Source organism: Gnatocerus cornutus, chromosome 8, assembly GCF_029298725.1.
Source record: "Gnatocerus cornutus isolate USDA-ARS CGAHR chromosome 8, icGnaCorn1.1, whole genome shotgun sequence".
Taxonomy (NCBI): domain Eukaryota; kingdom Metazoa; phylum Arthropoda; class Insecta; order Coleoptera; family Tenebrionidae; genus Gnatocerus; species Gnatocerus cornutus.
The window spans coordinates 10,720,104-10,740,555 of NC_142240.1; the positions used below are offsets into that span (position 1 = coordinate 10,720,104).

The 20,452-nt window shown below is 39.3% G+C and overlaps 6 protein-coding genes across 6 annotated transcripts; 4 read left to right on the top strand and 2 right to left on the bottom strand.

Moving 5' to 3' along the window:
* Positions 1–38: 38 nt before the first annotated feature.
* Positions 39–3,387, top strand: LOC148169739 (tetratricopeptide repeat protein 29). The gene is made up of 5 exons (XM_088044223.1): positions 39–115; positions 175–296; positions 1,632–2,690; positions 2,739–2,974; positions 3,209–3,387. Exons 3-5 carry the CDS (start codon positions 1,660–1,662, stop codon positions 3,385–3,387), a joined length of 1,446 nt encoding a protein of 481 aa, XP_087900349.1. The 5' UTR covers positions 39–115; positions 175–296; positions 1,632–1,659.
* Positions 3,060–4,971, bottom strand: LOC148169740 (uncharacterized). The gene is made up of 3 exons (XM_088042985.1): positions 4,743–4,971; positions 4,399–4,698; positions 3,060–4,350 (listed from the first exon to the last, which is right to left on the bottom strand). Exons 1-3 carry the CDS (start codon positions 4,869–4,871, stop codon positions 3,442–3,444), a joined length of 1,338 nt encoding a protein of 445 aa, XP_087899111.1. The 5' UTR covers positions 4,872–4,971; the 3' UTR covers positions 3,060–3,441.
* Positions 4,972–5,249: 278 nt separating this feature from the next.
* On the top strand, positions 5,250–6,788 carry LOC148169741 (uncharacterized). The gene is made up of 3 exons (XM_088043364.1): positions 5,250–5,504; positions 5,550–6,384; positions 6,429–6,788. The coding sequence occupies exons 1-3, from the start codon at positions 5,400–5,402 to the stop codon at positions 6,773–6,775; spliced, it is 1,287 nt and encodes a 428-aa protein (XP_087899490.1). The 5' UTR covers positions 5,250–5,399; the 3' UTR covers positions 6,776–6,788.
* Positions 6,789–6,854: 66 nt separating this feature from the next.
* Positions 6,855–7,335, top strand: lmgA (anaphase promoting complex subunit lemming A). The gene is made up of 2 exons (XM_088042748.1): positions 6,855–7,016; positions 7,095–7,335. The coding sequence occupies exons 1-2, from the start codon at positions 6,998–7,000 to the stop codon at positions 7,331–7,333; spliced, it is 258 nt and encodes an 85-aa protein (XP_087898874.1). The 5' UTR covers positions 6,855–6,997; the 3' UTR covers positions 7,334–7,335.
* Positions 7,336–8,877: 1,542 nt separating this feature from the next.
* Positions 8,878–15,690, top strand: lmgB (lemming B). The gene is made up of 3 exons (XM_088042747.1): positions 8,878–9,824; positions 10,047–10,293; positions 15,153–15,690. Exons 1-3 carry the CDS (start codon positions 8,989–8,991, stop codon positions 15,414–15,416), a joined length of 1,347 nt encoding a protein of 448 aa, XP_087898873.1. The 5' UTR covers positions 8,878–8,988; the 3' UTR covers positions 15,417–15,690.
* Positions 15,691–15,767: 77 nt separating this feature from the next.
* On the bottom strand, positions 15,768–20,452 carry LOC148169744 (nidogen-like). The gene is made up of 10 exons (XM_088042749.1): positions 20,230–20,452; positions 19,547–20,034; positions 19,269–19,498; positions 18,539–19,204; positions 17,757–18,449; positions 17,455–17,709; positions 16,668–17,408; positions 16,451–16,622; positions 16,115–16,399; positions 15,768–16,065 (listed from the first exon to the last, which is right to left on the bottom strand). Exons 1-10 carry the CDS (start codon positions 20,419–20,421, stop codon positions 15,810–15,812), a joined length of 3,978 nt encoding a protein of 1,325 aa, XP_087898875.1. The 5' UTR covers positions 20,422–20,452; the 3' UTR covers positions 15,768–15,809.

The window sequence follows — 20,452 nt, forward strand, 5'->3', positions numbered from 1 at the left end:
TCTCAAAGGACAACATGTCGATCGCAATGATGACCATTTAAGTCCGTGGCAAGTTTATAATACTTCGATTACCCACGTCACGTTTTTTACCGATCTACAAGGAAATCAAAAGAGAGTAAGTTTAATTTCCAACAACTGTTAGGTAAGCTAAAGAACATGTGTCATTTATTACAGTAAGCCGGTCGTTCATTCATGATGTGGAAGCACCGGTGGTTTGACTTGTCCAGTGTGGGATTGCAAAATTATTTTAATTTTGCCGTTATATTATAATTACAAATTGATTTTCTACACCCACTGTAAGAATCTTCTAGAAAATCGTTCCAATTAGGCTTTTGGTTTAATTGCAGAGAAAGTCATTTTGGCGTGTTTACTTATTCCGTGTCATGTAGTCGTTAATCCAAAGTGAGATTTTCTCTCATGCTACAAGGACCGAGGTCATTTTAAACTGATCAATAGTCTCATTGTTTAAAGACCTGTGTACACGTACTAGTAACATGTTATTGTATTTATTTGATGCCATTATAAAACTTCTGCCCACTTTCCAAAGACATCATCGTGGTCTTATAAAGGAATTTGAAATGAGATGAGATTTTGTAAACTCCCACAACTGAAAATGTGAAAAATTTGCGTAGAAATCGCGTCTAAGATTGAGTTCCTCTCACTTTGATTATGTTACAAGTGCTTAAAATTTACTTACCTCGTTTGGAATTCAATTTTATTTTACCATGACCTATAATTTTTATTAACCTCCGATTTCTACCACTAAATGTGAAAATAATTTAGCACTTCCGCGTAACTGCAAAAAGTGCACGCTCATGTCTACACCTGTTGAAATATTTACATATCTTTTTTGTCATTTGGAGGTGGAACAACATTTCAACTGAAGGCAGAATTTGATTCTATTTTTGGTCCCGGAATTTCGCTTGCTTTAAATTTCGGATTTTCAGATTCCTTGGCTTTCAGTCTTAGTTTTCAGGATCAGATGTATCATCTTTAAAATTTCCAAGCTTCCAATGTTAAATTTTCCGGTTCTTAGTATCTACTTCATACATTTTGAGCGGTTCATTCTATTTTCCTCAAAAAAGGAGCCAATTGCTAAATTTCTTATCAAAAATCGTCATTCTTCGTCATTTCAATGGATTTAATTGTGGCGATAGTTCGAGATTCAGCCAACCCATATGAAACCCAGTGGGCGATAGTAGTGTCAATGGAATCGTGGTAGGCTGGACAATAATGACTCATTTAGTTTGGTAAAATCTAAACCTGCCCATATATAGGCCACCCATGGACGACAACTCCGTGAAATGCTTCAGACGATTATAATTATCTCAAAAACCAACGTTAAGAAGTCGATAACTTTTCTGAATTATAACGAATTGAGAATTATTGAGTAATGAATGAACTTGAATGAAAGCCTGATTAAATGATTACATTTTAATAGACGATTTAATTCGTTTCCACTTAACTCGTCTCGAACAAGTGATAAAATTCGAGACTAATCGGTTCCGCTTTTTATTTTAAACTCATCGCTCGAACAAATCCGTGATGTCGCTACAAAAGTAGAATAATAGAACAATAAAAATGCACATCGCCCACAGAATTTCAATTTTTGTTTCCTTTATTCCTTGCAGCTGGTTCTCGTAGGAGGCAGAAGCGTGGATGATAGTCATCTTGACACCAATTTCAAAACCTGAGTTACCAATTAACAAAACTGTCAAACTAAAACCAAAAATGTCGCTGTACGATGAAAAGGACCTCGAAGACGCCACCGTGTCCCCGGTAAAAAAAGAGCGTCTGAAAAAAGTTGAAAAAGAACGCCTCCGACAGACCCTCAGGAATAGTTTGCCAGTCTTAACAAAACAAGACATCCGAAAGTATCGTCTTCCTTACCACCAAGCAATTCTTGCAGATTTAGAAGAAGCTGGTCTCATTAACACCGCGGAGTTCATCCGACAGTTAATAGAGCTGCAAACTCAAAATCGTAAGAAACATGATCCGGGAAGTGTGGACTGGATTCGACCACAGTTGAAAGATTCCAAACCAAATTTAGATTTTATTGTCAAGTCTTTGACTGCTGCTGAAAAAGCTCATAAAGGGAAGAGGTTTGCGGTGGAATGGGAAGAACTGTTGCGATTAGCGGCGCACTATGCATTTGGCGCCGAAGACTGGTGGTGGTTAGGGGAGCAACTTTTATACCAGTGTGTCTCAATGGAATATCCAGGAACTTTCGACAAACAAGAAGCCATCGCGTATTTCATAATAGGGAAATATCTGGTAGAAAACGGGACGAAAGTCGACGCGGGGAAGTTCTACCTCGATCTAGCCAGAGAAATGTCTGAAGGAAAATCATGGTCTTGCGCCAAGATCCTGAACAAGAAACAAGACGTGATTTATATAGAATCATGTAGACTACTTTACAGCGCGTTGATCGATGAAGCCCAATCTCTTCTAAGATCTGATCCCGAGAGAACTATTGACATTTGTAACGTAGCTCGGAGAAGAGCACTAGAGGCTTGTGACCACGCTGGTGAAGCCGAGGCTCTATTAATCCGCGCACGTTGCGAACTTTTATTAAACAAATCTGCAGATGCTATAGCCACAACGACAAAAGTGTTAAACAGAATGACCCGTCGAAAACTCGTTGATAAAGTGTGCGAATGTAAAACTACATTAGCTCTTGCGAATTTACAGTGAGTAAAAGACAACGCGGGTTCAAATGTTGACTTCTTTTTTTCAAGACATGGGAAATCCGATGAGTGTCTTGTACATTTACAAGACTTGAAGATTATAGCGCAGAAGAACAATTTACCGTTTTTTGTTGCTCAAGCTTACAGATTTACGGGGGAAGTTTATTTGAAGCGGAAGAAACCGTACGAAGCTACTCCTTACATGATGATGGCTTTTTACATGTATCATCAGGTTAAAGATTTACACAGGAGGGAGAAAACGAGGACGTGGTCGGCCATTTCTGCAGGTACTTTAATTCGTTTTTTTTTTGTTTAACATTGTTTCCAGCTTTTTAAATTTACGACAATAATTTGAATAACGTAAAACACAAATTTCGATACAAAGTCATCAAATTTATTGTAAACCAAACAAAATATATCTTCCTACAATACACAACAAATAATGTTCAAATTCAACAGATTCTAATAATTCGATTGGCTGCAAAGTAAGCATACAAATTTGTGAGGTGATTTGTTTGCAGGTGAAGAGTTATTTCCGGCGTTCATCAATTTAGTTCAAAAGTGCGACAACACTGAAGAAGGTAAAGAAAATTTAATGAAACTAATTCTATGGATCGACGAAAAAGAGCACTTTTGGACACAAGAAAGCAAGTTTTGTTTTTCTTATAATTCATTGCGAGAAAGGATTATTGAAGAATGAAAACTACAATTATGTAAAAAACAGTAGTCCACCGTAAAAATGTTACAAAAAATCTTAATTGAGTAAATCCATTATCTCATCACTAAACGTAACTCTTTTCTTTTTACGCTCCAGCCCGTCTTGTTCTATGTTATCTTTGCTTTGATCTTTATCACTAGAATCAGAATCATTTCTAGGGGAGGGCACTGGAGAACTTGCGGGAGAAGGAGAATCCAGTGGAACGACTTCTGTAGGTTCTTCTTTTTTGCCGTTGACGGCCTCAGTTACTGTCTCATCTTCCTTTGGTTTTTCTTCTTTTTCTTCGGTTTCGGTGTTCTCTTGGTCAGATTTGTCCACCCCATTTGTCTCTATAACAGTGGTCTCTTCACTAGTCTCCAATTTTGCTTCTGTGCTCTCTTCTGGTGGTAATTCAGTACTGGGTTTAATTTCTTCAGGTTCTACTGGAGCAATCTCACTGGTTTCTTGGTTCTCCCCATTGTCTATGAAGGTAGAAACGCGGCGTTTAGGCACAAGGTTTGAAACAATCGCTGATTTGGGAGTCTCATCAAGTTTTTCCTCAGACGGCTCCGTGATACCAATACAAGAATGTCTCCTATGAGTTCTGTTGTTTTCATCTTTAGGAATATCTGCAGATTGACTTAGTAAGACTTTTTCAGATTTTTTGCCTTTAGGTTTCAATTTAATTTTGATAATAGGACGCAATTTGGGTGTCTCATTAGCTTCAAAGTTTTTAGCATTTCTAAGATCAACATAAGCTATTCCTCTGTACAATCTCTTGTCCTCTTTCAACTCATCTTCAATGCAATAGTTATTATTACACAATGGTTGAAGGTAATCAAAGCAGTTATCAAAAATCTTCCTTTTCTTGGCGCCTGGAGGTGAGTTTGATAAAGACTTTCTCTTAGGGGTATCATTTTGTTTCTGGGTTAGGACTTTCTTCTTCTTTTGAGTAACTAATTTTGGCTGCAAAACAAACGTTACTGGATAAATAGAAGTTTAATGAATACTCACAAATTTATTTAACAACTTCGATTTAAAGCTGAATATAACATCAAAATAGAAGAGGCATCTTGGGCATACACCTAACTCTGAGTTTGCAGATTTTAGGTAACTTTCAGTCCTGTGAGAAAAATATTTCCAAGTTTTATCAACTTGCATTACACACTTGTCTGTGTTACAAAAGTGACAAACTCCTTTGTCGCTGACGTGGTTTTCATCACTTTTGTTCAAGTGAGACTTTGCTTCTTCCGCGATTTGGATCTTGTGGCAGCAAATCCCACATATTTTTATTGCGTTTTTGATGGTCTGGAACTAGAAACTTCTTTAGTACATCACTTTATTTCCGTGGAACTTACTTCAGTTTCCGTTAAAAAACTCCCCGAAAACAAATTAGGTAAGCAATTAGAAAATTGTTCGGCATCTGACGACGTTAAAACTCTTGTGCTTTCTGCACATAAACTGCAAACGCCTCTTTGTAACTCCATTATCCAACGTCAAAATAAAACAAAACAAGTCTTTGTCACAGGCAAAACCTCGGAAAAACTGTTTACACAACGTGGTTAACACTAACAGGAAGTTAAAGCGCGCAAGAAAAATATAACCACTGACCCGCCAAACGCTGCCATCTTCGTCACAAAACTTCAAAGTGAAAGCCAGAGCTGCCAACATTAATTTAGTGTGGTCGCGCCAACTCAAAACATTGAAAATAATGGAGTTATTTATAACTTAACCAGCTAAAAGACATGTAAACCACCGTTCTAAGACCATTATACTCTCACCGAGATACGAATGAAAAGAAATGTCTACTAGGAGCGACGTTAGAGCTTTCTGGTGCCCTCCACAAATTTTAAAATTTTCTTTTCTACAGTTGGTAATCAGTTGTTTTGATGTCCGACAAGTTTGTTTTCTTCGAATAACATTTTAAAATCGTATCTCTCAAATATTGATTCAAATGAATAATTAATTGTTGTAGAAGTCTATTTCTAAAAAATCATTATTTGTAGGCGGTAGCGATGAATAAGCGCATTTGTAGGTTATGTCTGGCGTACCCCTCCGTTTGTTATTCTCTGTTGGAAAACAATCTTTCAGAAATGTTGGAAGCTCTAACTTCTATAAAGGTGATGAAGATTCTGTCGTGTCTTTTTATAACGAGGACATTGCAGGTTAACGCCAATGATGTCATGCCCACAATATCTTGTATGAAGTGTCTTTTAAACATGAAGCTGGCTTTTAACATTCAACAGAACATTCTCAAAGCAGATGAAAAACTCAAAGAAATTTCTCTTTTAAATAACGTTGAGGTGAAACTTGAAGTCCCAGATATTATCTTGAACCCTGAAACAGATCTTGTAAAGTTAACAGACTCTGAGGAATTGCTGAAGCTGTGCTGCTCTAACTGTGTTATATGTGGGATGGAAATGGAAGGTAATTTACTAGCTAAACATGTAGAAGAGCATTTTAGTGATGAACAAACATGTGATTTCTGTAACAAATCCTTTAGTAATATTAGTGAGTACAAATTTCATATTGCTCACAAGCATAAACAGTGCAAAGACGTGAATCATACTTGTAAGACATGTGGAGTCACTTTCCGCTACAAAAGCTTATACAACATCCACATGAAGCAAGCACACCAAGAGTTCAACACTTTATTAGAGTCAAAAAAGGCTGTGAAAATCCTGGATAAAGGCCCTTATAGCTGTGATATTTGCGAAAAGAAATTTCAATTTAGAAAACAGTTAACAAACCACACTCATCAAAAGAAGAAATGTCCTGTCTGTGAAGCTGAAATCTCAAAAAGTAACTTCAAAAAACACCTCCTTAATCATTCCTCAGGACCTCAAATTTGTGAACTTTGTGGAGCTAGCTTGAGGAGCTTGGAGAGTTTGAGAGGACACCTTGCCCACACCCACAGTACCGTGATCTACAATTGTGAAGAATGTGGTCAAGTTTTTAGAAAACGCTACTCTTTCCTGTTACATAAGAAAAAACATGCAGGTATAATCGCGATTTTGTCGTCACTTGTTAATAGTTTTTTTCAGGCGAAAAAGAACATATTTGTGAGACGTGTGGTAAAGCTTTCCTCACTTTCTTTTACCTCAACAAGCACATTAAAACAGCACATTTGAAACTGCGACCGTTCATCTGCGAGTATTGCCATAAAGCGTTTTCCAGCAAGTTTGCGCTAAGGACTCATGTGAGACAACACACCAATGAAACGCCATACAAGTGCGAAATCTGTGGAGAGGGTTTTAGACAGAATGTTTCACTGAGGGCGCACAGAAAGACCAAACATAACATTGTGGAAATAAAAACTTGTGCGTGTCCCGTTTGCGGGAAGTTATTTGGGACTGAGCACGCCGTAATCAGCCACATGAGATTACATTAATAAAAGATTTGAATTATAATAATTATTTAATTTATTTCTAACAATTCTATTTTTCTACAATTTCGAATCTCCCGGAATCAAGTGGGTGTATTGTTGGTTGCTGTCATTTAGTGCAGCCATTTTTATTTCGTCTTATACACAGTGTTTGATTAATTTTATTTGTTTCTGTGAATTAAATCTTATTGTAACTTTAATGTTACTATACTGCATGGCCTAGAAATAATGAAATTGACGGTCAAAAGTAAGTAGAACGCTGATTCAGTTTTGTGACATAACCTCAATTTTTTTTTTGCTTATTTTAAATTTTTTTATATACCAGATTGGACGGGGGTTGCGACTTGGCGATGGGTTGCAAATGACGATAATTGTGGGATTTGTCGTATGCCTTTCGATGGGTGTTGCCCTGATTGCAAGTTACCTGGTGATGATTGTCCATTAGTTTGGGGCCAGTGTTCGCACTGTTTTCATATGCACTGCATTGTGAAGTGGCTTCAGTCGCAGCCTGTTAATCAGCAATGCCCTATGTGCCGACAAGGGTGGAAATTCAACAATAAGTAAAGGTAGGAACAGTTTGCCAAGTTAATTTTGTTATTTATTTGTGGTAGTTCTTAATTATAGACTACATGTAGGTGTAGTTTAGTTGGGGATTGTTTGTTGGAAACGAAATGTTATGTAAGTTCCTTGCGGTTAATTTATTTAGCTGGTCGGTCTAATACGACCCAAAAATATAATAAACCAATTAGATATCTCATTTCTCTATTTTTTTCTTGCTTTGCAAATTTCTAACTCAGCTGGTTTATTGTGCTGAATTTTTTCATCCCATGTATTGTTTCTTGTATTCTTTCTCTTTTTTGCAGATTTTTCTATCCGCCAGGCTTATTGACTTTATGTAAAGTTTGTGAGCAGTTTCTTTTTCTTATATTTTTCTTCTTTCATCCATACCGCATGTCACATTTTGTATAGCCTTTTACTGGGACTACCTACATGCCACCGAATTTTAATCAAATTTCGATTAATTGCGCACATGAACACAATAGCTGGTATCGATCGCTTCCAAAACGTAATTATGGATGTCAAGGATCACTTTGGTCCACTAATGGACAAGTGCTTAATCTAATTGAGTTTCCATAGCATGTTGGGTTGACTAAGTGGTCAAGATTTGAGGACTGATTGAAAATTAAATTGAAACAGCTTATTGTGATAATTAACTGTTAACTCACGACTGACACTTCTTTATCGGCTAAAAATCGCTTCAAAGGTGTTCCAAGTAGACAGTTTTATTCTAATTAGTACCATCCTTGACGGTGTTCTTAATGATAGAGTTCAAGGAACCGCTTTGTCATAAAAATTACTTCAGCCTGAATTTTCCTAACAAATCTTGGTTCATCAGGACAATGGCAAGAAACGTTATAGTAATATATGGTTAGTCACGACACTGTTCTACTCTCGCAACCAACAGTTACATAACAATTTTTATTATCACATGATTTTTTCAGAGATGCAACATTTTGTTAATTAAAATTTGTTTGAAATCAGAAGTTTCCGAGTATTTGCCAAAAATCATGTGAACTCTATTGTTAGCTACAATTTTGTGTGCCTGGAAAACAACAGCTTTCGTATTCATTCATTTCAAATTCACAAATTAGTTTTTAATAAATGTGGCGTCGTAATTGAAACTGGATGTTCACTTAGAATTCTTATGGTTTAGTTGAAAGTTGATATTAAACGAGTCGTAAAATATTTAACGTCGTGATTTCAATGCCGCATTTGAAAGTTACAATCCCTTGTGAGTTGATGTAGGCGTTAAAAATGAATTACTGTTCGGAATGCACTCCACTGGAAAAATCTCGTTGACATTTTCCAGAGTCACCGTTATATTTTCATTCCTTCCGCATATTACTCCCGTTCATCCAATTTAATTAATATTAATAGGATATGACTGTCTAACGAGGTAATTTGAGCCCATTCTTTACATTTCCACCCTTCGTGAAAACACCATGGGAAAGTAATTTTCACTGTTTTATGGCATTCGTATTTGTTTGTGTTTTCATCGAGCACCTATTAACTATTGCATTAATTCCCCTTCTACCTGTCGCAAGGCCTCTGCCGTTCCAGCTGCTTATCGCATTTAGTAGGTTTTCAGCGGCCGAGAATGATGTGTGTTGACTGCGACCGCGTAGTGAATCATCCGAGTGACTAACGTGCGTCACAAAATGATTATGATGAGGTCTACACCCTCGACAAAAATGGGAAAACCGCCGCCACCGGTGCCACCAAGACCCAGCAAGTCCTTGGTGGCGGAGGCTCTAGCGAAAACGAGAAGATCATCACCGGAGCAAAAAATCGTAAGATCGGCGCCGCCACCACCGGTTAACATCAACAAGTCCAAATCGACGGTCAATGTTAACGTGCAGAAACCGGTACCTTTGGAAAGATCCATTTCGGAGGAAGTTAAGTGCAGTACTAGAACTGTTATTTTCCAATCGCCGAAAATCGAGCCGGAAAAAAAGCGCGTTGAAATTAAGAAAGCCGAGAGCTTCAAAGAGGAAAAAAGGGTTGAAAGGGCCGAGAGTTTTAAAAGTGAAGACAAACAATGGGACCAAATGTTAAATGATCGCAACCATGTTAATACTTTGATCGATGAAATGTTTGCGAGTGTTTTGGAAGTTTCGAATGACGATGATAATAAAGTTGTTATCAACACGAATGTTGAGACGAGTGTCCCAACTGTTGTGGTTGTTGAAGATAAAAGTAATACTTCCACGGCGGAGAAAAAGAAGGTTCAATTTGATGACAGGATGAATCACGAGCTGTTAATTTCTGAGTTGGAGAGTATGAGGATCGAAGATGAAAAAATCATGAAGAGGCAAAGATTGCCATCGAAGGACATCTATAGTAGTAGTGATAGTGTTGATGTGTCTAAAATTCAACATTCAGACTGGGTGGAAGTGAGTGATGGACAGGAAGTGAGATTATCAAGTTGTCAGATCACAATTGAGGATCTTAAAAACGAAGACGACAAGAATAAATTGAAGCTGGACTATGAAAGGTACTGAGGATCTTTACGTAATATGTTTCCTTGTGCCTCAGGACGTCACTGTTTTATCACGATATTGCTAAACATTGCTTTTGCTATAATTAACATTGTGAAAGATCCGTTAGCGAAATTAAAAACGTTCCGACTTAGTTATTTTGACCGTTTATCGTGGTACCCTCATATCGATAAATTGTTTTGATAAGACCCCTATTAAGCTAGTTCCTTCTTTTCCAGAATAAAAACAATGTCTTCGCTTCACGGCCTACCTCCACTGCCTAAAAGTCTGAGCGGGTTCAACCTCTTGGACGGTCAAACAAAACCCCCAACTCCCGTGAGAACAACGTCAATGCGAGGCCAAACCCCTGCAGGTCATTTGGTGTATCCTCCGCACCCAAAAATCAATGGAGATGCCCTCACCCCCAGTTCGGGGAGGAAATCAACTAACTTAGACACACAGTTGGCAATTCTGAGACGTGAAATGGTAAGTTGAATGAAGGTCGTTTCGCAAATATCATACGCGTAAAAATTTCATACCAAGGCTGACTTGTACGATTTATTTCCAAAGGAGACAAGTTGATTGCAACTGCAGTAGCACGAAGACGTAATAGGTCAAAGACTTAAATTGCAATTAATGTAACTTCACAAAAGGGCAGGTGTTTCCAAGGGATTTTGAACCGCGCTTCCAAGGTTGCTAGGGGAAATGCTGAGATAGGTGCTTACGCAAGGTCGTGCTCAACAATGTGTAACTTAATGACGAGAATTCGGCTCATAACATTACATTGTTAACACAATGTAAAGCATTCTCATTAAAACGTGGTACTCAACCAGACGCATAAAACTAGCTTACGATTTTCTTCAGTCTTCACATTTTGTGTCAAATCATCAAGTTGTGAGAGGTCTTTGGCATCGCGCGTAACCTTTCATTTCGTCTTAATACCATGAAGTTTTGCAAGAAATCGCTGTTAGCCACGAAAGGATTGCACATCATCTATTATTTTGTTCATTCTCGTACGTTGTCCTCGACAAATTCACCTGTTCTGCTTGACGTGACGTCACAAACCACTGCACATAACCTGATGGTAGATACCAAGGATTAATAATAATAATAAGATTAAGCCAAGGAAGGTTTTTAAAGCTAAATGTGTATTTTTATGGCATCATTTCCAGTGAAGGGACGCCGAGTAACACTTTGAGTGTTTTGGGACGGTTCTAGATTTTCTTTCGTTTGTCGTCAGAGATTTGCAAATCAACGTAAAAGAAGAGTTTTATTTAATTAAAGTGATGATGTATATCGTCATCCAGGATAATGAATTTATAACGATGCTTACCTACAGTATGTAATTATGTTTATTTTTTATGGTTACGTGATCGACGGAAGTTATTTGTTGGCATATCCGTTGAATTTCTTTTGATTTATGGAGGAAACGTCATTTTGTTGCATTTTCCTATTTTTACGTGCTTACAGGCAATGGAAACTAGCACTCGGGTAGTCGTTCAATTGTAATTTGCAGTTTCCCTGTTTCAAGCTATTAAAAGTTAAATTTCCTGTGAAATTTGGACACTCTCCAAACATTCTTTTAATGTAAAATGAAGTGTTGATGAACAAATCAACATTAATAATCCCAACTAGAGTTGGCACAGGATCAAATTTCTCGGATAAACTTATCAAACGGTGATTTCTGTGTGAACAAACATTTATTTTCTACTTTCAAATAGTCGAGGTTTTCAAATTAAACGTTGGTAAATATTTGCTGTAGTGTTGTGTAAACTACACTTGATGTTATCGGCATTGTAGACATAGAAATATCAATGGAAACTACAGAAGTCCATCTGTTCTTTCCAATTTTACATTGAAATTCTAGCCCAGAAAAGTTAAGGCAGTTTTGTGGTTATTGCAACGTCATACCGTAATCGGTTATTTCCCAGTAATGTATTGTACATATTTCCATCAACCACATTTCACAATAAAACCCAAATGATGATTCAAAGTCAGTTAATATCATTCGATTTTTGTGCTCATTCCGTTCATTAGCGTTGCGCAATCTTAATTACCCTAGTCGTCACACACTCATTATCTCATTATCAGTTTCATTTTGCGCTGCATTATTATTGTTTATCAAATTTCTGAATGAAAAATATAATCGCTTCCAGCTATGGGTTGCGACATAATACAGGACGAGTTAAAGATGGAGTTTTCTTTAATTCATGACGCTGACGGATGTGTGGTCGCTGTGGTCATAACATACCTGAAAAAGGTAACTATGACCTTGGTTCTGACCCAACAGCGAAATTATTTGTTCGCGTTTTCGCGTGTTATCTTTTATTTACCTTGATAAGATCAAGGAAATAAAAATGTACTTTCCGGTAATTGTTCGACATTGTCTGAATTTTGATACGTCGACAAAAAGTGCTCCAAATACGTAACCCAGACCGGACGGGTTAATTAAAACTCCGATGTCCAATTCCAGTGATGTAACAATTAACTTGCATAACGCTTAATTTCAACGAAGGAGTGTCTGGACTGCTCGAAGTAATGTTCCAGCACACACCTTGTAATGATTAGATGTAGAGTGAAAGGTCATCTTTATGCATCGAACCGAAGAACCTCTCTAAGTGTGCTCGCCGATGCTTTTATTCCTCTTTGAAAATATGATGATGGCTGCTAGTAGTCCGGTTCTGCAATTTTTTTGCTCATCATCTGGCGTTAGTGCTCACCCAAGGAGTTTACGCTTGGGATTGAGAAGATTCCGGCTTAACGAGTGTCGGTCTTACACATCTAGTCCTATGTAAAGAATGAAGACCACACGACTTCCGCCGTGGCCTCTGCGAACGACCTGAACGAACCAACCGAGAAGAAGAAGAGAAGAAGGGTCGGCAGGAACGTGAGAAACCACACTCGTGTAACTGTTGATAGATTGACTTTTGCCAGGAAAAAATTTAATGGTAGTGGCAACGAAACCAACGTCACAATTAGTTGGGAGTCTATGGAAAGCCACCCAGACCTTTGTTAAGATGGTTATTTTGCAGACATTGTCTCGAGATAAGCTAGGATGAGTAATTTATTATTCTCATGTTATAATAATAATTACATGCAATCACAAGTCAACGCGTTTGAAGATAAGTGGGAGCAAACAGTTCGTTGGCGTCGAAAGTTTTCATTCCTTTTTCCCTTTGATTTTCGCTATGACCTTGCCGCAACTGGATCACCGTTCCACTTTAATTATTTGCATACGAATGTGTGGGATGGGTCGCATTAAATTCCATCGTGTTTTGGGTATTTTCGTTGACCAACGACGTGCATGGACTCTGTAATTCGACATGACCGGATTTGAAACAGCAGTCACCGATTGGGGCACAGATTATTCGCTTCCTTATAGAGTGAAATGACGCATATCTGCACCGTCTAATTTTCTCATTTTTTCCTTTGAATAATTGGTTTCTGTTCCACCGTCAATTTAACACTTTCCTTACCTTAGAAAGCTGTAAATGTAATAATAACCATGTGATTGTTTTGTTTGTTCCTCTACGTCTTTTTAAGCTAATATGGGTCATTTGCTCACCTTTTGAATTATTTGATCTGAACCTACCTCAAACTTATTATAACCCACGTGTGCGTTAATGGGACTAGTTAGGTCTTTTTTAAGACGACCAAGCAAATCTAGGCCGGTTACAGAGTTCAAAACGACGAGTTAACTGTACCTATCTCTGGTGGGAGGACGGCCAGGTTTCCGGGGCATCCATTCGCTTTGTTAGAAGATCCTGCGTTTGCTAAATACGCAATGAACGAAACTACACATTTGTAAACGTGTTTATAAATAAAAAAGTTAAAAATACGTGTGCAGTTACATAACAATAACACCCCCGACTTTTTGTTTGACGCTGGCAGTTACCAAACTTTCCTTGATAAATTCCGGAGATTAAAAGTGCAGAGGTTTTGATGGGTAGCCGCTCCGTGACTTTCAGGAACAATTGAACTTTATTTCTAGGTCAAAATTCGATTTTCTCACCACTCTTAATAAGTAAATGAAATTCAAATTCTAGAAAGTGTTGTGGTTTATTTCTCGCTATTGTATAACTTGAGAACGCTTTTTCTTTGTCATATGTTATGGTCTCAGCTTGAGCCGCAACTGTTTTCACCCCAAGTAACCACACGCACGGATTCGAATTTAATGGCAGAATAGATAACGAGGGCATTGTCGCCAACGGAATAAAACTCAACGATGGGAAATGAAAACAAAGAATCGGTGTTCCATGCATGATGAATTATAATAACACAAGCAGGTGGTACAACAACATGAAAACCAATGTTGCATAACCTGAGACACGGTTGGGTGAGACATGTGGAACATAGTCCCAAAATTCACCAATGATGGGTTTATTTATTATACTTGCGCCGTTGCTAAAGTATAAAATTAGACAAGTAAATTGAGACGCGTCAGGAAATGCTTTACATTTTATTGCTCTTCTTTAGAGTAGCCTTTTAAGTTATCATTCCCCGAGTTAATAGAGAGATTTACGGGGTAATTAAATAGGTGAAAATTATAGCGAGGCTGTGATTAGCAATCGTGCTGCTTTTATGCTTGGTTGAGTGCATAAAGGGTATGATCACATAGAGCACGATCACGACCGACTGATCTTCAAGATTGGTGGTACACACCGTTCTGGTTAGCGCTCACTCAAACCGCAGAAGAATTTGAGATTTTTTGCGAAATGATTCACTTTCGCGTTAAAACTTTTGTTAACTGAGTGAATAACGAGAAAGTGGTGTTTTCTAAAAATAAACGAGCTAAAAGGAGTTTCAAATTAACCCCACGTTGCATTGGTTTGCCGTGCATGCAGAACGCGGTGAAATTATCAGTGTATATGCAAATTAACATGCGGACCTCGTGCGATTTGTCCTGGAAAATTTACAAGAACAGTCAGAAGCGTGTCAAAATTGTTTCAATGACTAATAACGCGAAGATTGCGGATGAATCATGCTGCGACAAACAACTGGTTAGAACATTACATGGCAAAAACCGGATAAAATCTCAAACATGCAAATAAAAACATTATAACTGTCGTCACCGAAATTTGCTGAACTGAGCAAAATTAGAGTGATACTATCTCAGGACCGTTAGTTCAATGAAAACAACTCGAAATCGCAGCGTTTTCTAATCCGAATCTTTCTTTGGTCTTGGAAAGTTGACGCGGTCCATTAATTTCGTCTTTTGTTACTTCCCCTAGTTGCGACAGGTTAAAAGTCACACTTTCACTTGGAGTGGTTGCTTTGCATATTTTGACCCTCTATGAATATTTGGAAAGTTCTCTCGACTGATCTATTTGGTAATTTGTTTACAGTACAGCCTTCGCCAGCTGGATTTGTCTCTTCTATCTCAACTGTGGTCCTTGAACGAATCCATCCAGGATTTCCGCCAAATCCTGCAGGATCAAGAGGATCGGGTTTTGTCGCCGCCATCTCCTTCTCCAACGCCATCATCGGGGGATGAGGGTGACGCTGATGAGTTTTACATGTCCACAAGTTCGATGAACTTTAGGACACCTCCGCCGCCTTTGCCGGTTAGGAGACCAAGCAGTTCCTCGAATGCGTCCAGTCTTGGTTAAGGAAGTCAGTAATCGGTTTTAGATAAGTTCACGGCAGTTGGACCAATTAATTTTGCATAATATATTCCATTGTGTAAGTGAAGTGAATTAAGTAGTGTTTAACAATTGTAATGTTGTGATAAAATCCTGCACTAATTTCAAGTAGCGTTGTACAAAACTTACCATAACTGTAATAAGAGTAGATAAGATTGGTGCACTTTGTGCATGACGTCCTCTGTAATGTACTTTTAGATATTCTAACATGGACTGATATTAAAATAAAAGTTTGTATTTACTTGGTTTTATTTAACACAATTACAGGATGAGACGATTAACACTGGTGGTGAAGTGAGTCCAGAGTTAAAAGAACACTTTGTATAAAAATTCTAATCTAGCATGAACTTTATTAATTTGTTATAGAGTACACGAGGGTGTTTCAGAACTGTCAGCTTTAAAGGTGCAAGCACACGTCCTACTGCCGCTACCATTTGGAAGACATATGTGTTCTTCCGGACACTGATCCTTGTAATATTGACAGACATTTGCTAAAAGCGGACAACTCTGAGGAATCGCCACCAAACCGTAGAGTTTATTGCCACTCCCACCCAAAGGAACTTGTAAAGGAGATAAACGAGCCAAAGAGCGTTTTTCCGCTCTCTCAATTTTTTTACTGCAACAATGTAAGTTATGCATTGTTACTCAAATATGTAAATACTCACGTGATCCAGTCAGACCAATAAACGTGTTTATCTGTGACTGCGATACCGAAAGGGTATGTACAGTTTGTTGCAACAGTTCGTTTAACTCTGCTATCGATATCAACGCATTCGATCTTTTTGGTGCCTGCATCTGCATAGTATAACTGTTCTGTTTCAAAGTCTATGGCCAGGGAGTTGGGTAAGGAAACAGATTCACCTTGGAAAAAAATCGATCTTCCGCTGCCATCAGCGTTAGCCCATTCGATTTTTGGGTTCGCGCGGTCCCAGTCGGTCCAGAAGATCTTCCTAGAGGTTTGAAAGAACTCCTCAAGTTTGGAGGTATTAAAGAAACCTTACCCTCTCTGTGGATGTACAGCGATACCTCTCGGATTGACCAAGTTGGTGTTGAAAAGAACCCGTCGCCGTTTCCCTTCAATGCTCGCAACTTCAATGGTATCTTTGGTAGAATCGGTCCAGTAGATATTTCGTGACACCCAATCAACAGCCAGTCCTTCTGGTGATCCGATATCTGAAATTCAACTGTAAGACCTCCCCCAGAGTGCTAAAAACCCACCTTGTGTGATAAAATCAGATTTGGCGCTACCGTTGTACAAAGAACTTCTGATGGCCATGCCGCTGATGTCACTCCAAAAGACTCTTCCTTCGATGCAATCGATATCTAATCCGACTGCTGTTTGGAAATACTTTATTTGTATGGGTTTTCCATGATTTTTCTTCGACGGTTCGAACGGAATTTTCAGTGTTGCCATTCCTTGGTTGAGTAACAAGAAATTTCCTTCGTGTGTTGGGTTTCTTCGACAAATTGTGCCATTACCAGAGTACCCATTGTTACATTGACAAATGTATCTGCGATTGGCATCCGTGATACAAGTAGCGTGAGGATCGCATGTCGATGGATCGACGTGACAGTTAATCTCAGTGTAGCAAACGTACCCATCACCATAAAACCCATTTTCGCACTGACATTGATATAAAGTTGTCGTTGGATCGTACTCGCAAGTGGCGTGAAGACCACAATTATTCTGGACGTTACAACCGATGGGTTTAGGTTTACATTCTGTAATCCCATCGCCCAGGAAGCCACTTTTACACGAGCAGTAGTGTATTTGGTAGTTATTATCATAGAGACAATCTGCGTGCTCTGCACAGACGCCGTCACCACAACTACTGGGTTCTACACACTGATTTTGGGAGTCTCTCACATAGTTTTCTTTACACACGCATTCGAAGCGATGCGAACTTGTGTAGAGACACTCTTCGGTTTCTGTGCAGTCGTCGTTAGAGGTACAGATCGCTGAAGAAGTGGTAATAATAACACGGAATCAACAAGTGGTAGTTACCTTGAATTGTGCAGTTGAAGCCGTCGCCTTGGTATCCAGGATTGCAGACACAAATGGAGCGTCGCAAAGATTCGTCGTAGTGGCAATTCGCGTTAATACCACAGTTGTTGACTTGGGCACAAGAAACAGTCGCGACTTCACAGATGTAACCGTTGCCTTCTAATCCTGGATTGCACTGACAGGAGAAGGTGTCGGTTTCAGAAGAGTAGACGCACTGGGCGTTGCGGTCACAATTATTAAGTACGTTACAAGTAGCTAAGAGGAAAAAGACAGTTTAATGGTGATGATCGATCGTCACTTACTGTTATCATCTCTTGAAGGCAACATCGTCGTTTCTGGTAACATCGTTGTCGTGAGTTCTTTGAGAATACAATAGCTCGTGCCTTTCTCGAAGGTGTAGTCTTCCGGGCACCAACACACCCCTAGGAGACATTGTTGAACGACTTTCGAACCTTCGCTGGTACTTGTCGTGTTCTCAACTTCGATTTTTCTACAGTCGTATCCATTACCTTCATACCCAGGCAAACAAGCGCAGTAGTAATTGCTCGTGTTCTGATTAATCGTGCAGACTCCATATGGAGAGCAGTTATTATCAGTGTGACAACTGTGGTCAACCAGAGGAGTACAAGTTTGGCCATCTCCAGTGAAACCCGGCAGGCATCTACACATCGCCACTTGATTGAATTCCACGCATTCAGAATTGCCAGGACATACAACGTTGTGACAAGAGAACTCGTTCACACAAACGTGACCATTTCCGGTGAATCCCGGATTGCATTTACAAGAATAAGAACCGATTTCATTGATACATTGGGCGTTGTAATCACAACTGTGAAGACCTGATTGACACTCGTCGACGTCGGCACAAACTGTGGTGTTTCCTGAGTAAAGATGTTGGTAGCCTGGGTTGCAAACGCAGCGAAAAGAGTCGTTGTCGACGACGCAAGCACTGTTGGGCATGCATTGGGAGCGGCCCTCCTCACAGGGGTCGAAATCTAAAAAATAAAATCACTTTTTGATTGGTATGGTTTTATAGGGGAGGGTGATAATGTTCAAGTTTAGTTTTTTTGTATTGTGGTCTTACCCCCCAAAGGCATAATCTTGTTAGTGAGCCCAAACCGAATTATCTGCTCCTTTCCCTCGTAACTGATGAAGTTCTTCCCAACTTTAAGCCTCCACGTTTCTCCCACGGAGCTGTTTTCAAATTTGCAGTAATCGAAGGTGTACACCTGGTTTATGTCGTAGAAAACCGTCACTGGCTCGTTGCGTTCGTCGTTGTACACAAACGACCGCGTTGAGGACATTTGGATGACACCAGGAGATGTTAGAGTGTACTGCTCTTGGTACTCATCGATGACGATCTTAGAGTCGTACGGCAGCGTCGGGAGTTCTCCTTGGATGTTTGCTTCCAGTTTCAACTGATCGAAAACGTCAAGTCCCAAATACCGCTGCTTCATGGTGATGGTTTGACTCGAGTTCAAGAATCTGATTGTGGCGGTGTGATTGAAGACGCCTCCGGTAAACTGGTAACCATTCATCGCGTTCCGTACTGGTTTCGCGAAGATGTAACCAATGACACCTCCAAGAATCTGCAGCGATTGGATGTCGAAGCCGATAGATTCTGGGATTTTCGAAATCGCGGTGTAAGCCCGTCCATCAACCATGACGATGTAAGATTGGAGGTCGAGATTTTCTAATCGTTCCCCGTTGATCTTCCCGTTGATTTTACCGTTGACTCGGAGGGGTACATCTATAAAAAGCATGTCAATTGTGATGATAAGGTCTTCGTTTTGTTAGTTACTGCGATAGTACACCTTTCTTTACGCAAAATTTGCCATTTCCGTAGTACTGCTTTTTACAGTGACAGCAGAAGCCTTCTTCGTAGTCGGTGCATGTTGCTTGGACGTGGCAAGCAGTGGGGGAGTCGGAACAAGTGAGGGGAGTACCTTCCTGACCGACTTCCTCTGTGATGTAGTCGGGAGGGACAATATCAATGTCGTCAACGCGGTAGATAAACTGACCAGGAAGATCAATGTTTGACCAGCTGAGGAAAAAGTAGAGATTAAAGTTCATGATACGAAAAGGAACTTACACTGCCAAATTTGTGACTTGTTCGGTCCCAGATCCAGGAAGCGTGAATATTTTCCCGTCAGCAGAAATGAACCCTGCTTGAGCTCTAGCGTCTGGGAGTCCCGACTCATCTCCAGTTCCCTGAATCCATTGAATCCCGTCTTTGGGGTAGAGAAATTCAACGAATGATTTGGCTCCATCGCTTATAATGACCACTTGATAAGTGTTGGTTTTGTCTCTTCCTTGGTTAAAATAACCGACCCCTGACCACGTCACGATGAATAAACTCTCAGCTGAGAAATCTTCCTCGTTGGAAAAGTACTCTTTAACGTTTTCAGTAGCCCGGCGGAGTAAAGTACGATTGGAAGTTTCGTAGTACGAGACAGTACCGGCGCCCCGAGTATCGACGTTACTATAAAAGGGGGCTATCAAGGGGTAATCCAAGGGAAATTCAATGTTGAAGAAGTTAGGTATGTCGGTTTGAAAGGAGATGAGTCCGTTGGAATTCACCTAAAAAACAACGAATTGCAGTGATAATAAAAATAAACATGTTTGTTTTGAAAGTCAGTTATCTCCGGCTCTATTTTTAACTCTATGAATGAATGTATTGGAAATATTGATAAAATTAGAAGGTCAACAACCTGTTTAGGAAATGCAACTGATGCAGTTTTAAAAAATTACTCTGATTGTGGTTTTCGAACTTACAAAAATGCTGTCGTACTCCGCTCCATAGAACACGATAGGAACTTTTAACTGAATTTCCGAACTCGACACATCATTTTCTCGAGGTAATTCAATGGCTTCGGGTACTTTATAATAATAAAGCAACCCAACAGGTATACTATGCACATTTGTTAAAAGGTAGATGCAACAGGAAAAGATTCGTAGCCACTTCATTTTCTTCTGGCACTGAATAACTGAATTATCA

Coding starts and splice junctions, on each gene's coding strand:
- LOC148169739 (XM_088044223.1), top strand. CDS start 1,660: ATGATAGTCATCTTGACACCAATTTCAAAACCTGAGTTACCAATTAAC. Junction 2,691..2,738: donor TTAGCTCTTGCGAATTTACA/GTGAGTAAAAGA, acceptor CTTTTTTTCAAG/ACATGGGAAATCCGATGAGT. Junction 2,975..3,208: donor GTGGTCGGCCATTTCTGCAG/GTACTTTAATTC, acceptor ATTTGTTTGCAG/GTGAAGAGTTATTTCCGGCG.
- LOC148169740 (XM_088042985.1), bottom strand. CDS start 4,871: ATGGAGTTACAAAGAGGCGTTTGCAGTTTATGTGCAGAAAGCACAAGA. Junction 4,699..4,742: donor GTTTTTTAACGGAAACTGAA/GTAAGTTCCACG, acceptor AGAAGTTTCTAG/TTCCAGACCATCAAAAACGC. Junction 4,351..4,398: donor CGAAGTTGTTAAATAAATTT/GTGAGTATTCAT, acceptor TTTGTTTTGCAG/CCAAAATTAGTTACTCAAAA.
- lmgB (XM_088042747.1), top strand. CDS start 8,989: ATGATTATGATGAGGTCTACACCCTCGACAAAAATGGGAAAACCGCCG. Junction 9,825..10,046: donor TTGAAGCTGGACTATGAAAG/GTACTGAGGATC, acceptor CTTCTTTTCCAG/AATAAAAACAATGTCTTCGC. Junction 10,294..15,152: donor CAATTCTGAGACGTGAAATG/GTAAGTTGAATG, acceptor ATTTGTTTACAG/TACAGCCTTCGCCAGCTGGA.
- LOC148169744 (XM_088042749.1), bottom strand. CDS start 20,421: ATGAAGTGGCTACGAATCTTTTCCTGTTGCATCTACCTTTTAACAAAT. Junction 19,499..19,546: donor CAAGTCACAAATTTGGCAGT/GTAAGTTCCTTT, acceptor CTTTTTCCTCAG/CTGGTCAAACATTGATCTTC. Junction 16,623..16,667: donor ATCTGATTTTATCACACAAG/GTGGGTTTTTAG, acceptor GTTGAATTTCAG/ATATCGGATCACCAGAAGGA.
- LOC148169741 (XM_088043364.1), top strand. CDS start 5,400: ATGAATAAGCGCATTTGTAGGTTATGTCTGGCGTACCCCTCCGTTTGT. Junction 5,505..5,549: donor AAGCTCTAACTTCTATAAAG/GTGATGAAGATT, acceptor AGGACATTGCAG/GTTAACGCCAATGATGTCAT. Junction 6,385..6,428: donor ACATAAGAAAAAACATGCAG/GTATAATCGCGA, acceptor AGTTTTTTTCAG/GCGAAAAAGAACATATTTGT.